General features: G+C 40.7%; 1 protein-coding gene and 1 long non-coding RNA gene across 4 annotated transcripts in view; one reads left to right on the forward strand and one right to left on the reverse strand.

Annotated features, from left to right (window-relative positions):
• The first annotated feature begins 137 nt into the window (after positions 1-137).
• Positions 138-12,541, forward strand: LOC135278591 (uncharacterized). Of its 3 annotated transcripts, none has more exons than XR_010346037.1 (5): positions 138-569; positions 832-910; positions 1,109-1,286; positions 4,026-4,247; positions 7,354-12,541. It is a non-coding gene; the product is annotated as an uncharacterized LOC135278591 (long non-coding RNA). The 3 variants fall into 3 exon arrangements; XR_010346036.1 differs by having other exon boundaries at positions 138-403; XR_010346035.1 differs by having other exon boundaries at positions 138-910.
• Positions 5,171-18,782, reverse strand: part of SI (sucrase-isomaltase) — a 41,751-nt gene continuing 28,139 nt past the window's right edge. The window contains exons 32-48 of the mRNA XM_064385158.1: positions 18,103-18,231; positions 17,891-17,998; positions 17,732-17,794; positions 17,343-17,474; positions 16,643-16,727; positions 15,615-15,753; positions 13,463-13,596; positions 12,901-12,935; positions 12,693-12,809; positions 11,347-11,495; positions 10,742-10,826; positions 10,592-10,648; positions 9,867-9,991; positions 9,569-9,657; positions 8,283-8,332; positions 6,898-7,068; positions 5,171-5,755 (exon numbers count right to left, since the gene is read on the reverse strand). Coding sequence (XP_064241228.1) covers positions 5,693-5,755; positions 6,898-7,068; positions 8,283-8,332; positions 9,569-9,657; positions 9,867-9,991; positions 10,592-10,648; positions 10,742-10,826; positions 11,347-11,495; positions 12,693-12,809; positions 12,901-12,935; positions 13,463-13,596; positions 15,615-15,753; positions 16,643-16,727; positions 17,343-17,474; positions 17,732-17,794; positions 17,891-17,998; positions 18,103-18,231 — 1,731 coding nt within the window. The 3' untranslated portion in view covers positions 5,171-5,692. The remainder of the gene's footprint in view (positions 5,756-6,897; positions 7,069-8,282; positions 8,333-9,568; positions 9,658-9,866; positions 9,992-10,591; positions 10,649-10,741; positions 10,827-11,346; positions 11,496-12,692; positions 12,810-12,900; positions 12,936-13,462; positions 13,597-15,614; positions 15,754-16,642; positions 16,728-17,342; positions 17,475-17,731; positions 17,795-17,890; positions 17,999-18,102; positions 18,232-18,782) is intronic.

Raw genomic sequence — 18,782 nt, forward strand, 5'->3', positions numbered from 1 at the left:
GAAAAATCCGAATTACCTCTGCAGAGCTCTAATGGAAGGCTCAATAAGAAGTGCATTAAAATGCATTGTACGAGGCAAAAGCCTGACCCAAAATTATTCCCATAAGATATTAATGAGTGTTGCTATTTTCCAGGTCCTGAGTATTTAAATCATGGAATTTCTGAAGTTGGAAGGGACTCAGAAAGGCTCTGGTGCATGGGACACTGCCAGTGACAGCCTGGTGACAACACTCACTCCTTGAATGGCAGGAAAGCAGAAAAAAGGGTGAAGAAATGGCCAAAATTCCAGTTTGGGGAAAATCAGCACAAGAAAGGCTGGAGTGATGTCCAGGAATGGGAACAGCAAACTCTGAGAAACAGTCAGGATAATCTCTTGCCTGAAAAGAAATGGAAATTCTGTCCTGGTAGGTTTATCTGTGTAATTCCAGAGGTTTCAGGGATGACCTGCCTGACAGGAATTCTGGGAAAATCCAGCTCCAAGGAATGCTGAGGAAGTGCTGCTACTGCTCAGTGTGGGATTTGCTTTTTGCTGGTCTTGCTAAAACCAGTTCTATTTCTCTGTGTCCCTAGGTAAGAAAATGTTCACTTTCCATCTGAAATATGACAGTGAAAGGAGTGGGGTGGGATGTGGCATGAAAGGATATTTCCAAAGAAAAAGGATGAAAAAGGGAAAAAACACCTTTGGATGTGCCCCAAGCCTGAGAGTGGCACAGGATTTATAACTTAGGTCTGGGTAGTTGGAAACGATTTGGGGACAAGGGGGTTGGTGAGAGTTTATTTATCTGTGCACCCTGAGTGCAGAAATTCACTTCTCTCTTCGGAATTCATTTAGGAACAAATATCACTGAGGAAGATTTTTATCTGCATCACTCTGAAGCAACAAATCATTTATTGCAAGCACTTGAAACGAGGTAATTACATGATTTAGAACATTCCAAGTTGTACTAAAAAAGGAAAATTCAGACCATTACAAGATTTTTAATGTTAGTTTTTAAATTTATCCTGAATTTAGAGTTTTTCTTTAATTTTTATTGTTTGTGCAACCACACATTCCCCCAGTTGTGAATTTGATTTAAAACTGTACAAACATCTTCATTATTGTATTCCAGATCTGTGGTGCTTACATTAAAAAACAAAAGAACAAAGTGAAGCCATCCCTGTGAACAAAAGAAAAAGAAGTTATTTCAGCAAAGAGAGAATTTTATTTTGACTTCTGAGGTTATGCAAGAGCTTCAGGAGAAGTGGGACAAGGATAACAAGGAGGGGATCGATATCCAGAGTTCAAAGGTAGGCAGCTGATCAAAGGTTAAATACAAGAAAAGAAATTATTCCATTCAAGTTAAATATAGGACATCGTAACCCAAATAGGTGCTTGGCTTCAATTAAAACCCTTGGAAAAGGCTTTTGTGCTGAGGGGAAGTTCTCAAAGTCAGGCAAACTTTGTTTTTCTTGCTTGGAAAGATGTGTGGAAAGGGATTAGGCTCTCCAAAGGATGGGATATCTCCATTTTCCCTCCAAAATGGTTCTGGTTATAAAGGGCAGAGGGCAGAACTGATGGGATCCATTCAGGATTGCAGCGTGCAGAGGTGGCAAGGAAATATTTCCTGTTCTAATGTGTTTTGGTTTGAAAAGTAGGTGTCTGCTAAGGAAGACAGGAGCATCCCTTGAAATGGAAAACATAAACCCTTTCCCTCTGAATTATTATAATTTTGAAATTAAGGGGCTCTTGGGCAAAGATGTGGGAGTAGGAATAACAGTTCTTTACTGGGAAAACTAAAATTAAAAATGCAATAGTACAAATAAACCAAACCACTGCCAGAGTCAGTTTAGGAGCTGAGCCCTGTGGGTCAGGGTGGTGGCACAGTCCCATCCCATGGGGGCTCAGCCCTCCTGCAGTGCCAGCTGTGCTTCTGCTGGAGCAGGGATCCTGCACAAGGCTGCAGTTTTCCTCTGCAGCTCCAGGGCTGCTGGAGATGGGCCTGCTCTCCCTCTGGCAATGCAGGGCAGGAGAAAGCTGCTCCTCTGGGAATGCAGGGCAGGAGAAAGCTGCTCCTCTGGGAATGCAGTGGGCAAAGGCTGCTGTGCTGTTCCAGGCTCAGATTGTATCCAGGTAGGAATGCTTGGCTCCTCCCCTGGGCGGAGCATCTCCCCATGGGATGAGGGAATTTTCTCAGCCCTGCAGGGACACTCAGTGGCCATGGACAGCAGAGATCTCCTGGAGGGAGGATTGGTTGTGGGAGAGATAAAGAAAAAACTGCCCCATGAACAGAGAGAACTGCCCCAGCTCTGACAGATGGGAAATGAATACACACTCACCTAAACCTGAGACATAATGTAGAGATGGAATAGCAGGGCATAGAAAAGCATTTACTCCAGCCTGGCACAGCTCAGAGCACTGAACAGAGCCAAAGGTGCCAGGAAAAATGGGAAAGGGAGAACGGGAGTACAGTGGGAGAAGGATTTCATGAAAGGAGTTGGAATATTGTGGAGGATCTGTAGGGATCCTCTTGATCAGATTCTTTGATCTCCTCCAAGCCTGTGGTACTTTCAAGACTCAGTTAATAATGTTTTTAAGAGGTACTTTTTTGGACATTCTGTTTAAATGCCATTTTATTTGCCTTTCCTGTATGAGTACTTGATGCAAATTTTATCCATTTTTAAAAAGAGCTGGGATATTTCAGTATCAGTTGCTTTCTGGGCTGACCCTGAGTGTGGGGTTTATATCAAGGGGAGGAAATGGGGCTCTACATCCACCTGAAAGGTCTCCTGAGATGATTAAAAGGGACCCACTGGTCAGGGAGCATTTCTGAATCTCTTATTCCATAATTATTATAATGTGCATAATGCCTCATATGCATTAAACATTCAACTGAAATGACTCTGAATGTGAGAGCAACCATATAATAAAGGGACAAACCCCTTATTTTACATAATAGAATTTAAAATATTAATAATGTAACTAATATACATAGGGTATGTTTAAGTGTGCACACTTAACCGTGCAGTTATGAATTATATATGTAAATATAGCACACACCAAATGTGTATTTAAACACTTAAACTTTCCGCATGGGCTAATTTGAAGTGCACTGCACTGGATTAATTTTTAAGATTTTACTTGCAAATAATCACAACTCAAAAATTCATATTGAAAAATATTTGTAGTGGTAATTGAAAACACCACCAAGCATGACTGAATCCTTGGAATCACAGGAGATTGGGATTTCCAGGAAATGTAAAGAGGAACTTCCAACTCTGCATCATTTATCAAAGACATCCTGGTTTAGCTGAAAAAAACCCAGAAGTTCCTCAGCTGAGAGGACAAAAATCACAAAAGTGATGTTTTTGTGGGGAGGGGGAAAGGGGAAAGGGAAAAGGAGAGGAAAGGAAAAGGGAAAGGAAAAAGGAAAGGAAAAGGGGAGGGAAAGGGAAAGGGAAAATCCCCAAAGATGCCAAACCCTCTTTTTTCCCAGCCCACCACGCTCCAGCTGTGCTGCCAGATGTTGCCATCCAGCTGCTCCTTCCAGCTCCAAGGAAAAATCCAATTACCTGTGCATTTCTGGCAGCTTCATCAGAACATGCACAGCCAAGTGTGACAGGGTTTTTTCTTTTCCATGGGCAGAATTGTAATTCCAGGGCCATCTGTGGCTCTTCAGTGCAGCAATATCTGCTCCGGTTCTACCCCATCCAGTCTCTCCCAAAATTTGGGTCCAGGAGGAGCATTTTCCGTGCAGGGATCATTTGGGAACCTTTTGGAATGATACTGATGGAATGAGAGCTGGTTTTCCATCACTTTCTGCCCACACCAATTAGTGGTGGTTTCCCTCTAAGCTGCCACAAATGGGCATTTCTCTTCAGCTGCTGTCAAACCTCAAGAATTCCAACAAAATTCCAAGAGTTCCAGAAAATGCAGCTCAGGAAAAAGATCTGGAATGCAGAACTTTGTGGCTCTCAGGGAAGACTTTTTTGCCTTCAGTGAGGATTTTCTGGTGGGATGTACAGCAGGATTGTGTTGTTATTTTACAGGTGCTAAGAGGAGAGGGAGAGTTAAAAAAAAATCCCATCCCAGCACAAGCAGGATGTGGAATTCTGTTGGAAACTCTTCGACTGCTCAGGATGATGGATTTTCATGGGATTTCATTTTTCCAGTTGGGGCTGGATCCAGGGTCTCTGTGGGGTGGGACAGACTCCAAGGGGACAACCCCAGGCGGGGCCAAGAGAGTTTCAAGCTGGGATTTCTCAGTTTGGGTGAGTTCCTGAGGAATTCTTATCAGTAAAACCTTCCCCTGGGGCTGAAACACGGGATTCAGTCGATTTTCTGGGACTCTGAATGCTGGAAAAGTGACAAGAATGAGGTTCCCCAAGTAAATAAGGAAAAATCTTTTTATTTGGAAGGGTCTCAAAGCTGAAAAAAATCCATTAACAACGTTCCCCAAATTAATAAAAAAAACCTGGGTTTTTGGAAGGGTCTCAAAGCTAAAAGAAAAAAAAAAAAAAGAAAAAAAAAAGCCAATAACAAGGTTCCCCAAATAAATAAGCAAAAACTGGGGCTTTTTTTTTTCTTTTTTTTGGAAGTCTTTGGTTGTCCCTGATGTTTCCAGTGTCAGATGAGAGGGGAAAAAATGGTGACACAAAGTGAAAGGGAATGGGTTAAAGGTTCTGTACCCCCTCACTCCTCTCTGCAGCAGACACACATCTGCATCAGCTCTGTGAGAAACAGAAGTTTTATGTGTCAAAATATAAAAATTACTCCTAAATGAGCACTTTGCCAACTTCACTATCACTTCACAGTGAAATTTCAATAAATTAACCCCCTATCATTGCATTAATCCACCTATGAGATGTTGGTTATTGAGTTTTGCACTCCAAAATTTTTAAGCAAAGAGGAATCCTTGAAATGAATGTAAAGCACAGTCACACTCCCTCCTGCAGCATTTATTCCCATCAAATTTAATTGTAAATATGTTTTCCCAGTCTCTTTAGTTCATATGCTGCACTCTTGGGATAAAAAGAGGCTTTAACGTGAATTATTATTATGGTAAACACACAACAACAACATTTCCTTCAGTGAAATAAACAGAGACCAACATTCATTAATTAACCTTAAAATTTCAGGTTTATTTTTACAACTTCAAGTCAAAATACAGGGAACACAAATCTGGCTGAAGTCATACAACCCCCCCCCCACCCCACAATCCAAATTATTTTTTCAAGTATCTGAATATTTTATAGACCAACATCTTGAAATATTATTTCATGCTAAATCAGTCATCTCAAAACATTTCCTTCTACTTTATTTGGCCTTAAATTCTCCATAATAATGACTTGCATGGGTATAATTAAAATTAGGATGGAAGTTAAATATAGGTAGAATTACAACTTCAAATCCACTTTGGTAACGTCAACTGCATCTTTTTTACAAAATTGATCAGATATGAAGTCAGACAGGAATTTTACTCTAAAAAACAGAGTTTTCCCCTTCAGTTCTCACTTTGAAAGATGAACTTTATCCTAAAGTGGCACTGCTGGCTCGTGGCTGCTTTGTACACAAAGCACCTGGCTGTGAAGTGACTTTACTGCTGTGTTGGGAAGGGAAAAAGCATTCCAAGGTGACAAAAAAGCACTTTGAAAATTGAAAAATGGTTTTTAAAATGTGAGAAAATGCAGAGGCGTGGCTGATGTTATTTTCCTTCCTAGCTCCATTGCAGGGTGTAGCTCTGGCCCAGTTTCAGCTGGAGATTGGTGATTTCCAGGAGCTGGGAATAAAACACACAAAATGCACATTTAGTAACTGAGCTCTGAAGATCCACGGTGTTTTCTGTGTTCCAGGGAGAAATTGGCTTCCCTTTTTAAACTGCAAGAATTTATTTCCCTTTTTTAATTTACATTTGTGTTTCTCTCACTACAAACAGAGTTTAATCAGCACAGATCTGGGAGAGTCTGACCATGACTCTCTGATCCCTTATTTCACCCACAGCTCTTTCAGAGCTGAGGTTCCTTTTGGTTTAAAAATAAAGGAATTTTTTTGAGTAGAAAAACTTGGAATACATTGCAATTCAACAGTGCATATGAATTTTTTCCCATCAAAAAGTCAACAGCAGAATCTCAGAGAATGCTCAGAGAAGCTTTTCCTCCTCTCACATCCCCAGGTTGCAAGGAACGTGTTAGGGAACAAAATTCACTGCTAGAAGTGGCATTAAATGGTATTAAAGAATCATTACCTGATGGCAACTTGTGCCTCTTTCTGAAATATGGTTTATTTTATATATGGTAATAGATGTATAGTTTAAATATGGCAACTATTTTAAATATGCTAATATAAAAATTCAAAATATGCTACATATACAGATATTTCAAATATTTAAATTGGTAAATATACTAATATTTTAAATATGCTAAGTATTTTAGATATGGGAAATATACAAATTTTTTAAATATAGTAAGTAAAATACTTTAAATTTGGTAAATCTATGAATATTTTAAATAAGCTAATATAAAAAAATTAAATATGCTAAATATATGTTTAAAATATGGTAAGTAAAATATTTTAAATATTGTAAATATAGAAATATTTTAAATAGGCTAATATGAAAATTTTAATATGCTAAATATATATATTTTTAAATATGGTAAGTAAAAATATTTTTCAATGTGGTAAGTATATAAATATTTTAAATACGGTAAATATACAAAGATTTTAAATATGGTAAATACATAAATACCTTTAACAGCTAATATAAAAATTTTAAATATGCTAAATATATATGTTCTAAATATGGTAAGCAAAAATATTTTAATTTGGTAAATACATAAATATTTAAATTATGGTATCCCAGCTGAATCTCCAGAGGTTTCAGAGCACAAATGCAGGTTTTTAACCCTTCAAGCAGCATCTCACCTTGGTGTTGCTGGTATAGGTAACCTTGTGGTCTGAGGGGATGGCTGCCCCGTTCTGTGACACTGTCACCTGAGTGACACTGCTGGGCACCCCCAGGACCTTGACGTCAGTGAACATGAGGTTGTTTGGGTCCGTGTAATTCTGATGTGTCACTGTGATCTCCAGAACATTCTGGAAGGAAGAGGGGAAGGCAAATTTCAGAGGTTGGTACAAATCCAGAGCAGCTGTGGCTGCCCCGGCTCCCTGGCAGTGCCCAGGGCCAGCCTGGAGCAGCTGGGACAGTGGAAGGTATCCCTGCCTTGGAATTGAGATGATTTTTGTGTCCCTCCCAACCCAAACCATTCTCTAATTCTGTGAGGTCCACTTCAGCTTTTCATTTGCTGTCCTCACTCCAGATTTGGGGTTTTTTTTCAATTTTTATTTCCTAATAGCTGTGTGTTGTTATTTATTTTTCAGATACTGAAAGCTTCTCTCCACTTTGTTAACCTGGCCAAATCCTGGGCTCTGCTGTGCTTTAGTTGCCACTCAGCTGTGAAGAACAAGAAATTCTCAACCCCTGGGTGGGCAGCAAGAGCTGCAGGACAAAGCCCTCCCTCCCTGCCCTGTGTCACCTTCCAGAGCTGCTCCAGGCTCTTCTCCTCCTGCCTTTTGCCCTCCCAGATCAGCTCCTGCCTCCCCATTCCTCCCTCAGCACTCACAGTCCCCCTCATTCACTACTGTGGTTTTAAGTAGGTTTTGGATTTCTTTAGGGTGTACCCAAAAGTGCTGTGATATAATTCCATGTATTTGGTGCTCAGAGGGTGAGTGTTTCTCATTGTTGGCTGATTCAAGACCTCTTTAATTAGGCTTTTCCTATGGTAAGATTTTGTAAGAGCAGGGAAAGGTGCTTTTATTTTATAATCTCCTTACAACTGCAAATATTGAGTGTTAGCAAAACAAACTCCCTTCCTTAGCAATTAACACCCTTTTATTTGACAAAGACAGAATTAGATGAGAAGAAAGAACAGTGAGGATAAAATTAGAAGACATTGTGGCACACTGGAAAATAATGAAATAAGAAAGTGTGTTTTCTCCTACAATAGAAAGAGTTTTTCTTTTGAGCCAAAAGTCCCTGTAATTAAAGCCTAATTTATTTCCAGATATTCCACTGGTTATGGAAATGAAATCTGACAATTGTAGTTAACAATACTCTTCAGATTCACTCCTAAATTCATTCTTAACACAATTTAATCACATTTCTTGTAGCCTAATCATCTGTGAGCACAATTTAATGTAAGGTTGGGATATGTAGACATTAGGAAGACCCAAATCAAAAGACCCATATTGAAAAATATAAAAAAATCATCTGAAGTGACTATTAAATAAATATGAGCTAATGTGATTACCTGCTTAGCAGTAAATGATGTCAGTAGGTAAACACCGTCTTCATATGCATCTGTTAAAAAGAAAGAGTGAAAGAAATTAAATAAAATGTGTTTGCTGGCTGCCTTATCTAATACATTATAAAAATTTCTGTCCACAGACAGCTTACAAATACAAGGGATGTATTTATATGTAAATAAAGAGAAGTTGTGCATTTCCAGAAGATGAATGCTATTAGACATAAAATACTTTTAGTGTATATAAAGCTGAAGTGAGGATAAAAGGAGAACATTTTAGGGGCAAGATATAACAGCAGGCAAAGAAAGAGCACTAGGGAGATCAGGGCAGTTTAGATGGGGAGAAAAATGTTTGTTTGAAACATTGAAGTAATGAAGAGTCATTTCCCACATCCCCCTCCACTGCCAGGTGACAATTCCAGGTGACACCTGAGGTGGTGGGGCTGCTGCCTCTCTCAAGTCACTGCTGGTGTTCCCCCAGCACTGCTGGGATTCTGCTGTCCCTGCCCTCGGAGCAGTGCTGATCCTGGGCACTGGGGCTCCTGTCCTGCCATCCCACACTCCTGGAGCAAGATACTCCACCCAAATTCCATTCATCACCAGTTTTTCCTAAATTTGGCCATCCTTTCTGGATTCCAGTGCTGGCAGAGGGTGTGAAGCACCTCCAGATCCACCTCCAGCCTCCTGCAAACCCCCACCAGGTCACTGTGCAAGGCACATTTCCTGCATTCCTGGTGGGAATCTCATTGTTATTACAAGGGTCATGCACTCTGGGTGGGGAGGAGAAATGCCAGCTCAGTGTCTCTTACTGGCAAACAATTTAAATTTAGCCATGTTGAGGAAATCAGTGAGAGCTCTCACACGATCTGTGGTTATGGTTCCCTCAGGTTTGAGGAGGAATCTTTGTTTTCTGCCTTTCCTCAGGCCCAGGACACGAGGTCATTTATACAACATATTAATTCTGTAAATCACAGCCCGGTGTGGCTTCAATCAGGAGGAATCATGTTTCTGTAATGTTGGTCTGCAGGTTTCATTTCAGTTTTGCCTCTGAAGGGGAGTTCAAATCTGTCCCCCAGAAATGGCCTTGGCCAAGTCCATCCCTTCCCTCTGCTCCTCCTCGGACACCCCAGAGTTTGTTCCCTCTCTCCTCAGTTTACATCCTTGGGTTTGTTTTTTTCTGCTTGAATTTGGGCTTTGAATGCCCCCAGGGATGGAGGCTCACTTGGCAGTGTCCAACCATTCTCACAGCAAAAAAAGAAGGGTTTTAGGAAGGGGAGAAGGCCTGGACGTACCGATGCGAACCCCATCATCCCAGTAAAGGTGTCCTGCTGCCATCTGAGAGTCATCCAGGGCCACCGTGAGTCCCATCGGGTTTTTCCGGCTGTGAAAAACACAATTTTCTCTCAATTCCCTCAGCTAATCACATTCCATATTCCCCAAATGGTAATTTCTTCACAGTGAAGTCATGTACCACCCAACTGACCTCCCACAGCCATCTGCCCATCCCATACTACTAAAGACCATTAGGAAAAAAACCCCAAAAAAACACCAAAAAGTCAAATTAAATTTAAATTTTTCACTTCTTCCTACCTGTAAGCAGTTGTATTGGCAGGTCTTTGCCAAGGCAGGATGTAGCCACCTCGGATGTGCAGGTTGATGTGCTCCAAAGGAGCAGATAGATTTTGGAATTGTTTCCTAAAGCCAGTATCTGTATTCTATGTACAAAAAAATAAAATCATTTTTACAGAGTTTTCCTTCAGAACAAAAAGTAATATTTCTCTAGACAGGTTAATTAGGAGTTGTTACTGCAGGAGTAACTATTAATAAGAGAAACCCTGAAATTTTGGGTCTATAAAAGGATGGCCTGACCATGGGTGATGGCAGCTGAACCAAAGGGGCCAAGCAGGTGAAACACAAACCTGTGATTATTGAAGGGAGTTTTGATCCTGCTCTTCCTATTTCCAAATCTTTTATTATTTTCCAGGAAAAATTATGCAGCTAAACCTGTTTTTTTCTTTCTTTATTAGAACATGCCATTACAAAAACCTTGTGTGTATCATTTGAGGGTTACAAAAAGTGAAAAGAACTCTAAATTAAAGGTATTAACTTCGCCTTTTCATTTATCATAACTCTGGTCATGTTATTATACATTATTATAAAGGAATCGAGGATTTTTATTATTTCTTTTTATATTTCTAAGAACTTATATTAAATGCAAATTAAGCAGGGGAATGTTCCCACCCCCTGCCACACTCAGCACTGTGGAAAGACAGAAAATACAAGTTTTAAAATAGAATTTTTTTAGGATGACTTACTGTGTGGTAATCATACCAGCGGGCATCGGGGAAATAAGCCCTCACACTCCGATCATTCTGCAATTAAACACACAAATTTTGGGCACCTCACATGGAAAAGTGAAGCTTAGTTAAACTGACTTTCAGTTGTAAATAAGCTTAAAAGCTGACCTCTTTCATCACAGGGCTGATGAGCAGGGCAGGACCCCAGAGGAACTGCTCGTCGATGCTCCACGTGGTCCTGTCTCCCACAAACCTGTCAGGAAGAGACAGAGCTGAGCTTTCCCAAATAATTCCTCCTTGAAGACCCTTTTAATTTCAGTAATTTCACCTACTCTTTCTAGTATCTCTTTCCTCATTATTGCTGTTAATAATTAAGAGATCAATTAATGGCTGCACAAAGATCCTGATGTGACATTCATTAGAGAAATGCAAGTTTAGTGCTTAGCTTTAGGGGTTTTGGTCCATTTCTTTGCTTTTGCTTTTCAGTTCATTGGGACAACAAAACTCTGAAATTCTTATGCTTATTATTTACAGTAATAAAATCTTGGGCAGACTGGGACAGATTTTTCAATTTGAGCCACTGTTTTCTGAGCTTCTTTGAAAAAAGCAAATCACTACATGCAAAAAGCTCAGTTTTTCCCAGCCCAGACTTGGTATTTTTAAATTGAAGGGGGAAATGCTGTAACGAAGAGACAACTCTGTTGTTAGGGGGTCACAACCAGAGGAGTTTTAATGGGAATTCTTGGTGAGGAGAGCAGGGGAGCTGCACTTACTCGTGGAGAACAGGGCGGATCACGGTGCTGCCGTGGGCATGGGCATCGTACAGCAAGGTGTAGAGGTAAGGTAACAGGGTGTATCTTATGTTCAGCACGTCCCTGGACATCTCTTTAAATTTGTCATCCCAGGAAGCAGGATCTTGCCTCTGAAAGAGAAGAGAGTGTTGTTAGAGAAGCTGGGCTGGATTGCGTGAGGAAGCTAAAAAAACCAAATCCACGCAGCAAAATAAACCAAGGAAGTTTGCTCTCTGAAGCAGAGCATCTTCGTTTATTTATTCTTCACGTCAGGAGCAAGTGAAAACTGTGGCTGTCACTGTCAGCCCCAGGAAGGGAACTAGAAAGAGGAAAGCTGATAAAAACCCAGGGGAAGCAGTAAAAATGTTTAATGCAAAGTGTCCCCAAGGTGTGACACGTCCCAGGGTACCTCACCCATCGGCCCTCTGCTCGCAGCAAGAGTCCGAGGCACCAAGGACTGGTGTCAGGAGAGCCTCAAGTCTTTATTAAACATAGGGAACAATACCTTGGCAAATTGGGCAGCACTGGAAGCACCACGATAACCCTGAATCTGCATTTTGAAGGCTTTCAGGGCCCGTGGAAGCTGTGTGCTGTGAGATAAAGCAGCTGCCTTTGAAAAGGAGACTTTAATCCATTAGATATTTGCCACCTAAATAGCTCCACTCTGCTAGACCTGAAGCTTTCCCTGGAACACAAGTGCTGTTTCCCTTTTCTGCATTTTCCCAGTTATCTTGTTTTACAGCTTTCTCCACTCCACTCCTTAGCCTGCATTTAGGCAATTATTTCCCTTTCCTTTCAGCAGAAATACAATATCTGATGGTGGCAAACAGGCAGAGCACAGAAATTCCCGAGTCTCACTCCAGCATCTTATTACACTGCCCCATTTTCTCATTTGTTGTATAATTATGGGCAATTAGGGCCGAGAGCACCAAGGTCAGTTCTGTTTCTTGAAGTGTGTTTGCCATAAAATCTCCATTTTAGCCCTGCTGTAGCTCATTGAAATCCAAATAGCACAGAGGGGAAAATATGTAGAGTTTGGTTCAGTGAAAGCAAAGTTAGAACGGGCTTCCTTCAAATGTCCAAATCCCAGAGCAGCCCCTCTGGGACACAAAACCTCCCAGGTGATGGGGAGGCTCACAGCAGAGACAGCATAGACATAATGACAGTTTTCATTTGATAAAGAGCCAAAAGTGTTCTGTTTTTCTCCATTTTACTTGGAATGTACTTTTTTTTTTTTTTGAGCCAGGGCACTTGTGCATTATTCTGGCTGGTTCTGCCTGTGTTGCAAAGGCCCAGCTGCTAAGAACTATTAAAAAATTGCAACTCACCCGTGTTCCTTTCTCGTTGTGGTTCCTGGAATATGGGTAAAATGCACCCAGCTGCATCCAGCGGACACACAGCTCATACTGGGAGTCTTTGAAGAAGCCACAGATATCAGCTCCTGTCTGAAATTTTCAGAATAACCCAAATGAAAAACTGTATTATCATGTACAGCATCACAGTAATTAAATAGAAGTTAATAACTCATTAGCTTACATAAGATATTCCAAAGAGACTGAACTCCATCATGCCTGAAAAGAGAAATAAATTGGAGTTACTTGGTGGTTTGTTTTTTTACTTTGTGGTTAGATAGACAGTGTTTATTACACTGCTGAATAAGAAGAGAAAAAAGCAAATTCAAACCCCACAACTTCTCTAACGTGTCATGTTTTCCTGCTACAGAAGGAGATGGGATGTGGGTGGACAGGAGCAAAGAAAAAAAATGAGTGGCAGGACACAGGGCATGGAGGTGCCTGATCCCACGGGAATTAAAGGAGTTTCTAGTACCTGGTACAGAAGAAAAAGTGAAAAAGGAATGGACCACAAATTCTGGTTGCTGAACAAGTTTTTTCATCTAAAAATCACATGAATACAAAAGGCAAGGAGGTGAAGGAGAAGCAAAGCCAGGTTGGATAATGCCTGGAGGAGCCTGGTGTGTGGACAGTGTCCCTGCCATGGCAGAGGCAGAACTGGATTTAGGGGTTTAAGGTCCCTCCCAACCCAAACCAATCCGTGATTCGGTGGTGGCAGGCAGGCAGAGCCTTTCCCTGGCACCTACCAATGATGGATTTGTGCAGCTGGTCCCAGGCTGCTGTGTTGTCCCCCAGCCAGTGTCCCACCCATCTCCCGCTGCTGGGGTACGTGGAGCGGCTGATGACGATCCCGCGCTCCTTGGTGGCACCTTGCAAAGCCCTGAGTTGGGAACAGGCACAGGAACAAGTTACAGGAGAAATACTGCACGGGGATTTACTGCAGAAGAGCCTCTGGAAAGAAATATTTGGGTTTGTATTATCCTAGTGAAGGGCTACATCATGTACATCCAGTCCGTTCCTGCTTTTTGTGGCAATTTAATGTGATCCAGACACAGTCCCAGCAAAGCTGGCTGGCAAACCTGCAGCTGCAAAGAGAACTGGCAAACATGAGGATTTAAAAGGGAGTTTTCCAGCTCAGGGTAACTCCTCTGTAGGAAAATAGGGATGTAGCAAGACTTTTCTAAGCCCATTTTCTAGGTGCTCCACAATGTGTGCGAGGGCATGTCTTTCCTTTCTTAGAGTACCCAAAAACTGGAGCAACAGTTGGAAATAATTTAGCAAAAATTAAACCTAAAGAGTCAAAACATAGGTAGCAGAAAAATTGGACCTCTCAGAATAAGTTTAGTTGACTGAAAGGTGCTGAATTAAAAAAAAAAAAAAATAGGGATTTTTAGTCCCTTCTGAAAGACCAAGGTGACAGGATATCAATATGAATATTAGCCAGAAAGTCACCCTGATTAAATCCCACTGCTCTCCGTAATTGCCTAAGCTGCTGCTTCAATAAGGCACTATTTGCTTATTTTTCTATAGGATTTGCATCTTTAGTGACACCATAATTACAGCAAAGATACACAAGTCACTTAAATTACCACAGCAATTAAACCTCACTAATGTGCCACAATTATTTCCTCCAAGACAAACAGTAGCTTTCCTAGGATCCTTTATTCCTTTGTAACATATTGTCCAACACTTTAATTCTCTGCTTGCTTTCCCTGTGTCAATAACGCTTTGGAAGTGGCAGCTAAAATTCCAAGAGTGAAGACAGCAAATGTCACGTGTAGAATTGCTCAGAGATGAGCAGGACCTGAGTGTTCCGTGCCTGGAGCCTCAGGCCTGCAGCTCCATAGCTCTAGCCATGAAAAACAATTATTCAGGTCACAAAGGCTGCATTTACCTCCAAAAAGTTCCTGTTTTTACTAATAGGAACTCTGGCTATGCAAAAACCTCATTACAAAAGAACAGCATCAAGGCAATATCCCGAAGTTCCTGTGTCTAATGGATGGAGAACTGAAATGATACCAGGTTACATAAAATACTGATTCACTTCTCAGTTACAGTCTTTCGTGAGTTTTGTGCGCAAATAATCTTTCTGTTTGGATGGTTTAGCATCAAAATAAATTACTACATTTCTTCAGTTTCACGAGTACCCCTTCAGTTACTGCCAAAAAATAAATTTGGGATGGAAATATATGTATATATATTTTGTAGATAACATTTGCTATAAATTTCCAGTGTGCGAGTATCTGTGTGAGCTGTGAGATTTATTGTAGTGATTTCTGTTGCAGTGCCTTGCAAAACAGAGGAAAACAGTTCATATTTAAAACACAGAAATGATGGTGATACTCCTTTTCCTATCAAATTCTTGTCTACTCCATTGGGTGTGCACAAGGTCTTGGCAGGGGTTGCTCCAATGAGAAACTTCTGGAGCTTCCTCGTTTCTGATAGAGCCAAGAGGGACCTGCCCATGGCTGAACCCATCAGCAGCACTGAGTGACTTTGGGATAACAGGAATAAGAAAGGGAAGATGTAGCTCCCAACAGCAACTGGAGCTGTTCAAACTTCAGGCCCAAAGCATGAACAATATGAGAAGGGGAGGGTGGGCAAGCAAGCAAGGAGGATGAAACTTCATCATTTGAAGCTATTCATTGGACAGTTAAGTCCTACGTGCAAATGGACTAAAACTTATGAAAATCTCATGACCAAACCCTCTTTTGCTCCCATCTTGGAGCCATCCAGGCAGAGCCATGGCTGTGGCTCTGTTCCTGCCAGGGTGTGGCCTTGGAAGGCACTTCAATAAATATCCACTTTTATCACTCCTAACTCCATCTAGCCTCTGTTGCAGCTCCTTGAGCATCAGAACATATCCTGGAGGCAGCACGGAACATGCAAAGCACTTACAGCAGGCTGGGTCTGGCTTGGGACCATCCGTAAAGGCTGTGGACATCAAAGTGTCTGGCTGGGGTCCCGTCTGGGAGGTAGTGTAGACCCTCCATGCATGGAGTTTTGTGGATTAATCCTGTTGACCTATATCCCAAATCTTGTGCAAAGGGAAGAAATATATTTTTTATTATTAATAATAAGCATGTATTAATAATTTGAGTTGCTTTTCCTTAATTTTCATAATCTGTTAGGCATTCAGTCTCTTTATACTGTCACTTATTTATTTATAATTATAAAAATAGCATTTCCAAAATGGAATAGTTTCAATATTCCTGTGCAGGTATCTGAGCCTCTGAATGTTTTAATAGTTCAGTTAGAGATGCTCTTACTACAGAGGCTCAAAGAATAAACAGTATATCAGAAAATATTTCAAATCTTTTTGAACACTGTCACATTAATCACATAAACAGAAAAATAGATGTGGTGGGGGTGTGATCTGTGTATCTGAATACTAATTTCCTGGAAATTCCTGAGAAACCACTCATGAAACCTGAATACAACAGTAAGCAGTGAGAGTATGCTAATAAACCATTAATAAATAATTCCTAATTAGTACTACTTTACACCAGTACTTCAGGAAAGCTGAGCTAAGAAAGCGAAGCATTTCAAGCATTTGACTGCTCACATAAATGGTAATGAGAGGAGACACATGGATATTTTCTAAATATTTAATTAATTGCATTATTCATCTGAGAAAAGTGCAAAACAGAGAGCTCAATTCTCTGGCATGCCTCAAGCAAAGCACTTAGGCACAAAATAGGGACCAAAATCCATATGCATGGAGGAGCTGTTTTACTTTTACAAAGTGCTGAAATATCTGGGCTTGCAGTGTGCCCATAATCTCAGGAATAAGGGGCCATGTTCAGTGAGGATCTGTGGGTTTATAAACCCATCTTTATTTTGGCTTTTATGCCCCATATACCAGGTAAGAATTTATGTAGGAACCAGAAAAACCTAAAACTCTTTTAAGGAAGAATCAGACTTACGAGGCATGTAGGGGGGATAATTTAGGAGGTTGTTCCTGCAGCCACCCATGGCGCCATTCATAAAAGCTGCTGGTTCATTCATGTCCTAAAAACACAGAGCAAAACCCCTTAGTTTGCTACAGAACACCATCAATCCTGAGTTGCACACAAACAGCATGGCAGTGTTCCTCAGGAGCCTCAGCTGGATATCCCATGTTGCATAAAGGGGCTGATAAAAAGGCAGGAAAAGGATTTTCCATGAGGGCATGGAGTGACAGAAAAAGGGGGATGGCCTTGAGCTGAAGGAGGGCAAGATTATATGGAGTATTGGGAAGGAATTGTTCCCTGTGAGGGTGGGCAGGCCATGGCACAGGGTGCCCAGAGAAGCTGTGGCTGCCCTGAATCCCTGGAAGTGTCCAAGGTCAGGTTGAACATTGGATCTTGGAGCAACCTGGGATAGTGGAAGGTTGCTTGCACATGGCAGGGAATGGGAATAGATTTTTAAGATCTCTTCCAACCCAGACTATTCTGTGATTCAGCAATTCTTTGTTTCAAGGAACAACCTCCAAGGTTGTCAAGTCCAGCCCTTCCTTAATGGAAATTTAGCATGGGATACTTCTGCCAAAGCAGTGCAGATACTGGGAATCAGGAATTGGGGCCCTCTCCACCAGTGTTGGGCAGAGAAAAAAAATCTAGAAATCAGATGCATCTCCACACTTACAGTCCACAGGCCATCAAACTTGAGGCTTTTTGAGGGGTCAGGATTGTTGTAGACCTCCAGGATTTCCCTCTTGTACCACTCCAATGTGGAATTACGGAAGAAGTCTGGGAAAGCACAATGGGACACGTAGTTCTGTAAAAACAGAAGGAAAACAAGACAGATAAGGGGGGCTGAAGGTGTTCCATAGTTAAAACTCTGGAATTAAAAATAAAAAATAATTAAAAGACAACAAAAAATAATTGCTTGTTCACTGAATTTTTTGGCTTTTAGGAAGGCTTAACCAGTGTCTGCACTTTATTCCTGCCGTGAGATTTATCAATGATTTTGCTGCTATTTTAATTGATTAATGTCTATATTTGAGTCCAGAACCAAACCATGTCAGTATTTACCTCTACTTGGTCTTCATGAGGCAGTGACTCATTGATTTGGACATTGGGAAGAAAAGACCAGACCTAATAGGACAAAGAATATTTTAAATCATCAAGCCACACTAAACACAAACTGAGCATTACAACACACAGGTTTAAATACTCATCCTGGGACAGTACCTTGGAATACATAATTTCTTTGGTATCAAGCCATTGCACAAAGATATTATCAGCCACACCTCTGTCGAAGGCAGGATAATTGGTTTCATTCGCAGAAATGGCTGGATCCTACAATTAGAAACACTTTTACCCTTATGCTCAAATCTCACATTGAATATATTCTCTATTTTGTGATGCTGTATTGGAATTTAAAACCAATATTCCAAACTGACCAGGATGATGATAAATCTCATTCCTTCTGCTTTGATTTTGTTTATCAGAGCCGGTAATCCAGCAAAACGTGGGGAAAGGGTGAAGTCCAGGTTCCTTTCCATGTAGTCAATATCTACATATTGGACATCCTGCAGTTAAAAAACAAACAAACAATTAATTTTAAGTTATTTTCTCTTCCTTTTTGACAAATATTGAAAATAAGTAAAATATGGAACTTTCCATGTGTAAAATTGGAAGCAGTGGTAACTTCAGGCTGAAGTTGTTAAATGAATATTACACAATCTATGAGCAGGTGCAAACCAAAATAAACCTTTCACTGCTGCATCTATACTGAGGGGAGAAATTGATACAAAATAGAGAGAAAATTGATTTGTCCGTACATATGTACACAGAAACTGCACCTATATTTCCATAGCTATGAGGAAACAATGGGATATTGTTCTCTATTGAAACATTGATATTATTATATTTAAAATTAATCCACATTCAATTTATAGCATAATTTTGTTAGGTCTAGGTGCTATTCCTACTACCCCAACAACAACCTGGGCCAAATCACAGCTGACTTGACACAGAGCATTATGGCAATGAAATTATGCTGCTTCATTTTTCTCCCGGCTGGTTTTCCTTAATCACTGCTCCTTCCTTCATTCTTTGGTGTGAATAATTAAGAAAATTA

This window comes from Passer domesticus, chromosome 11, assembly GCF_036417665.1.
Source record: "Passer domesticus isolate bPasDom1 chromosome 11, bPasDom1.hap1, whole genome shotgun sequence".
Classification (NCBI taxonomy): domain Eukaryota; kingdom Metazoa; phylum Chordata; class Aves; order Passeriformes; family Passeridae; genus Passer; species Passer domesticus.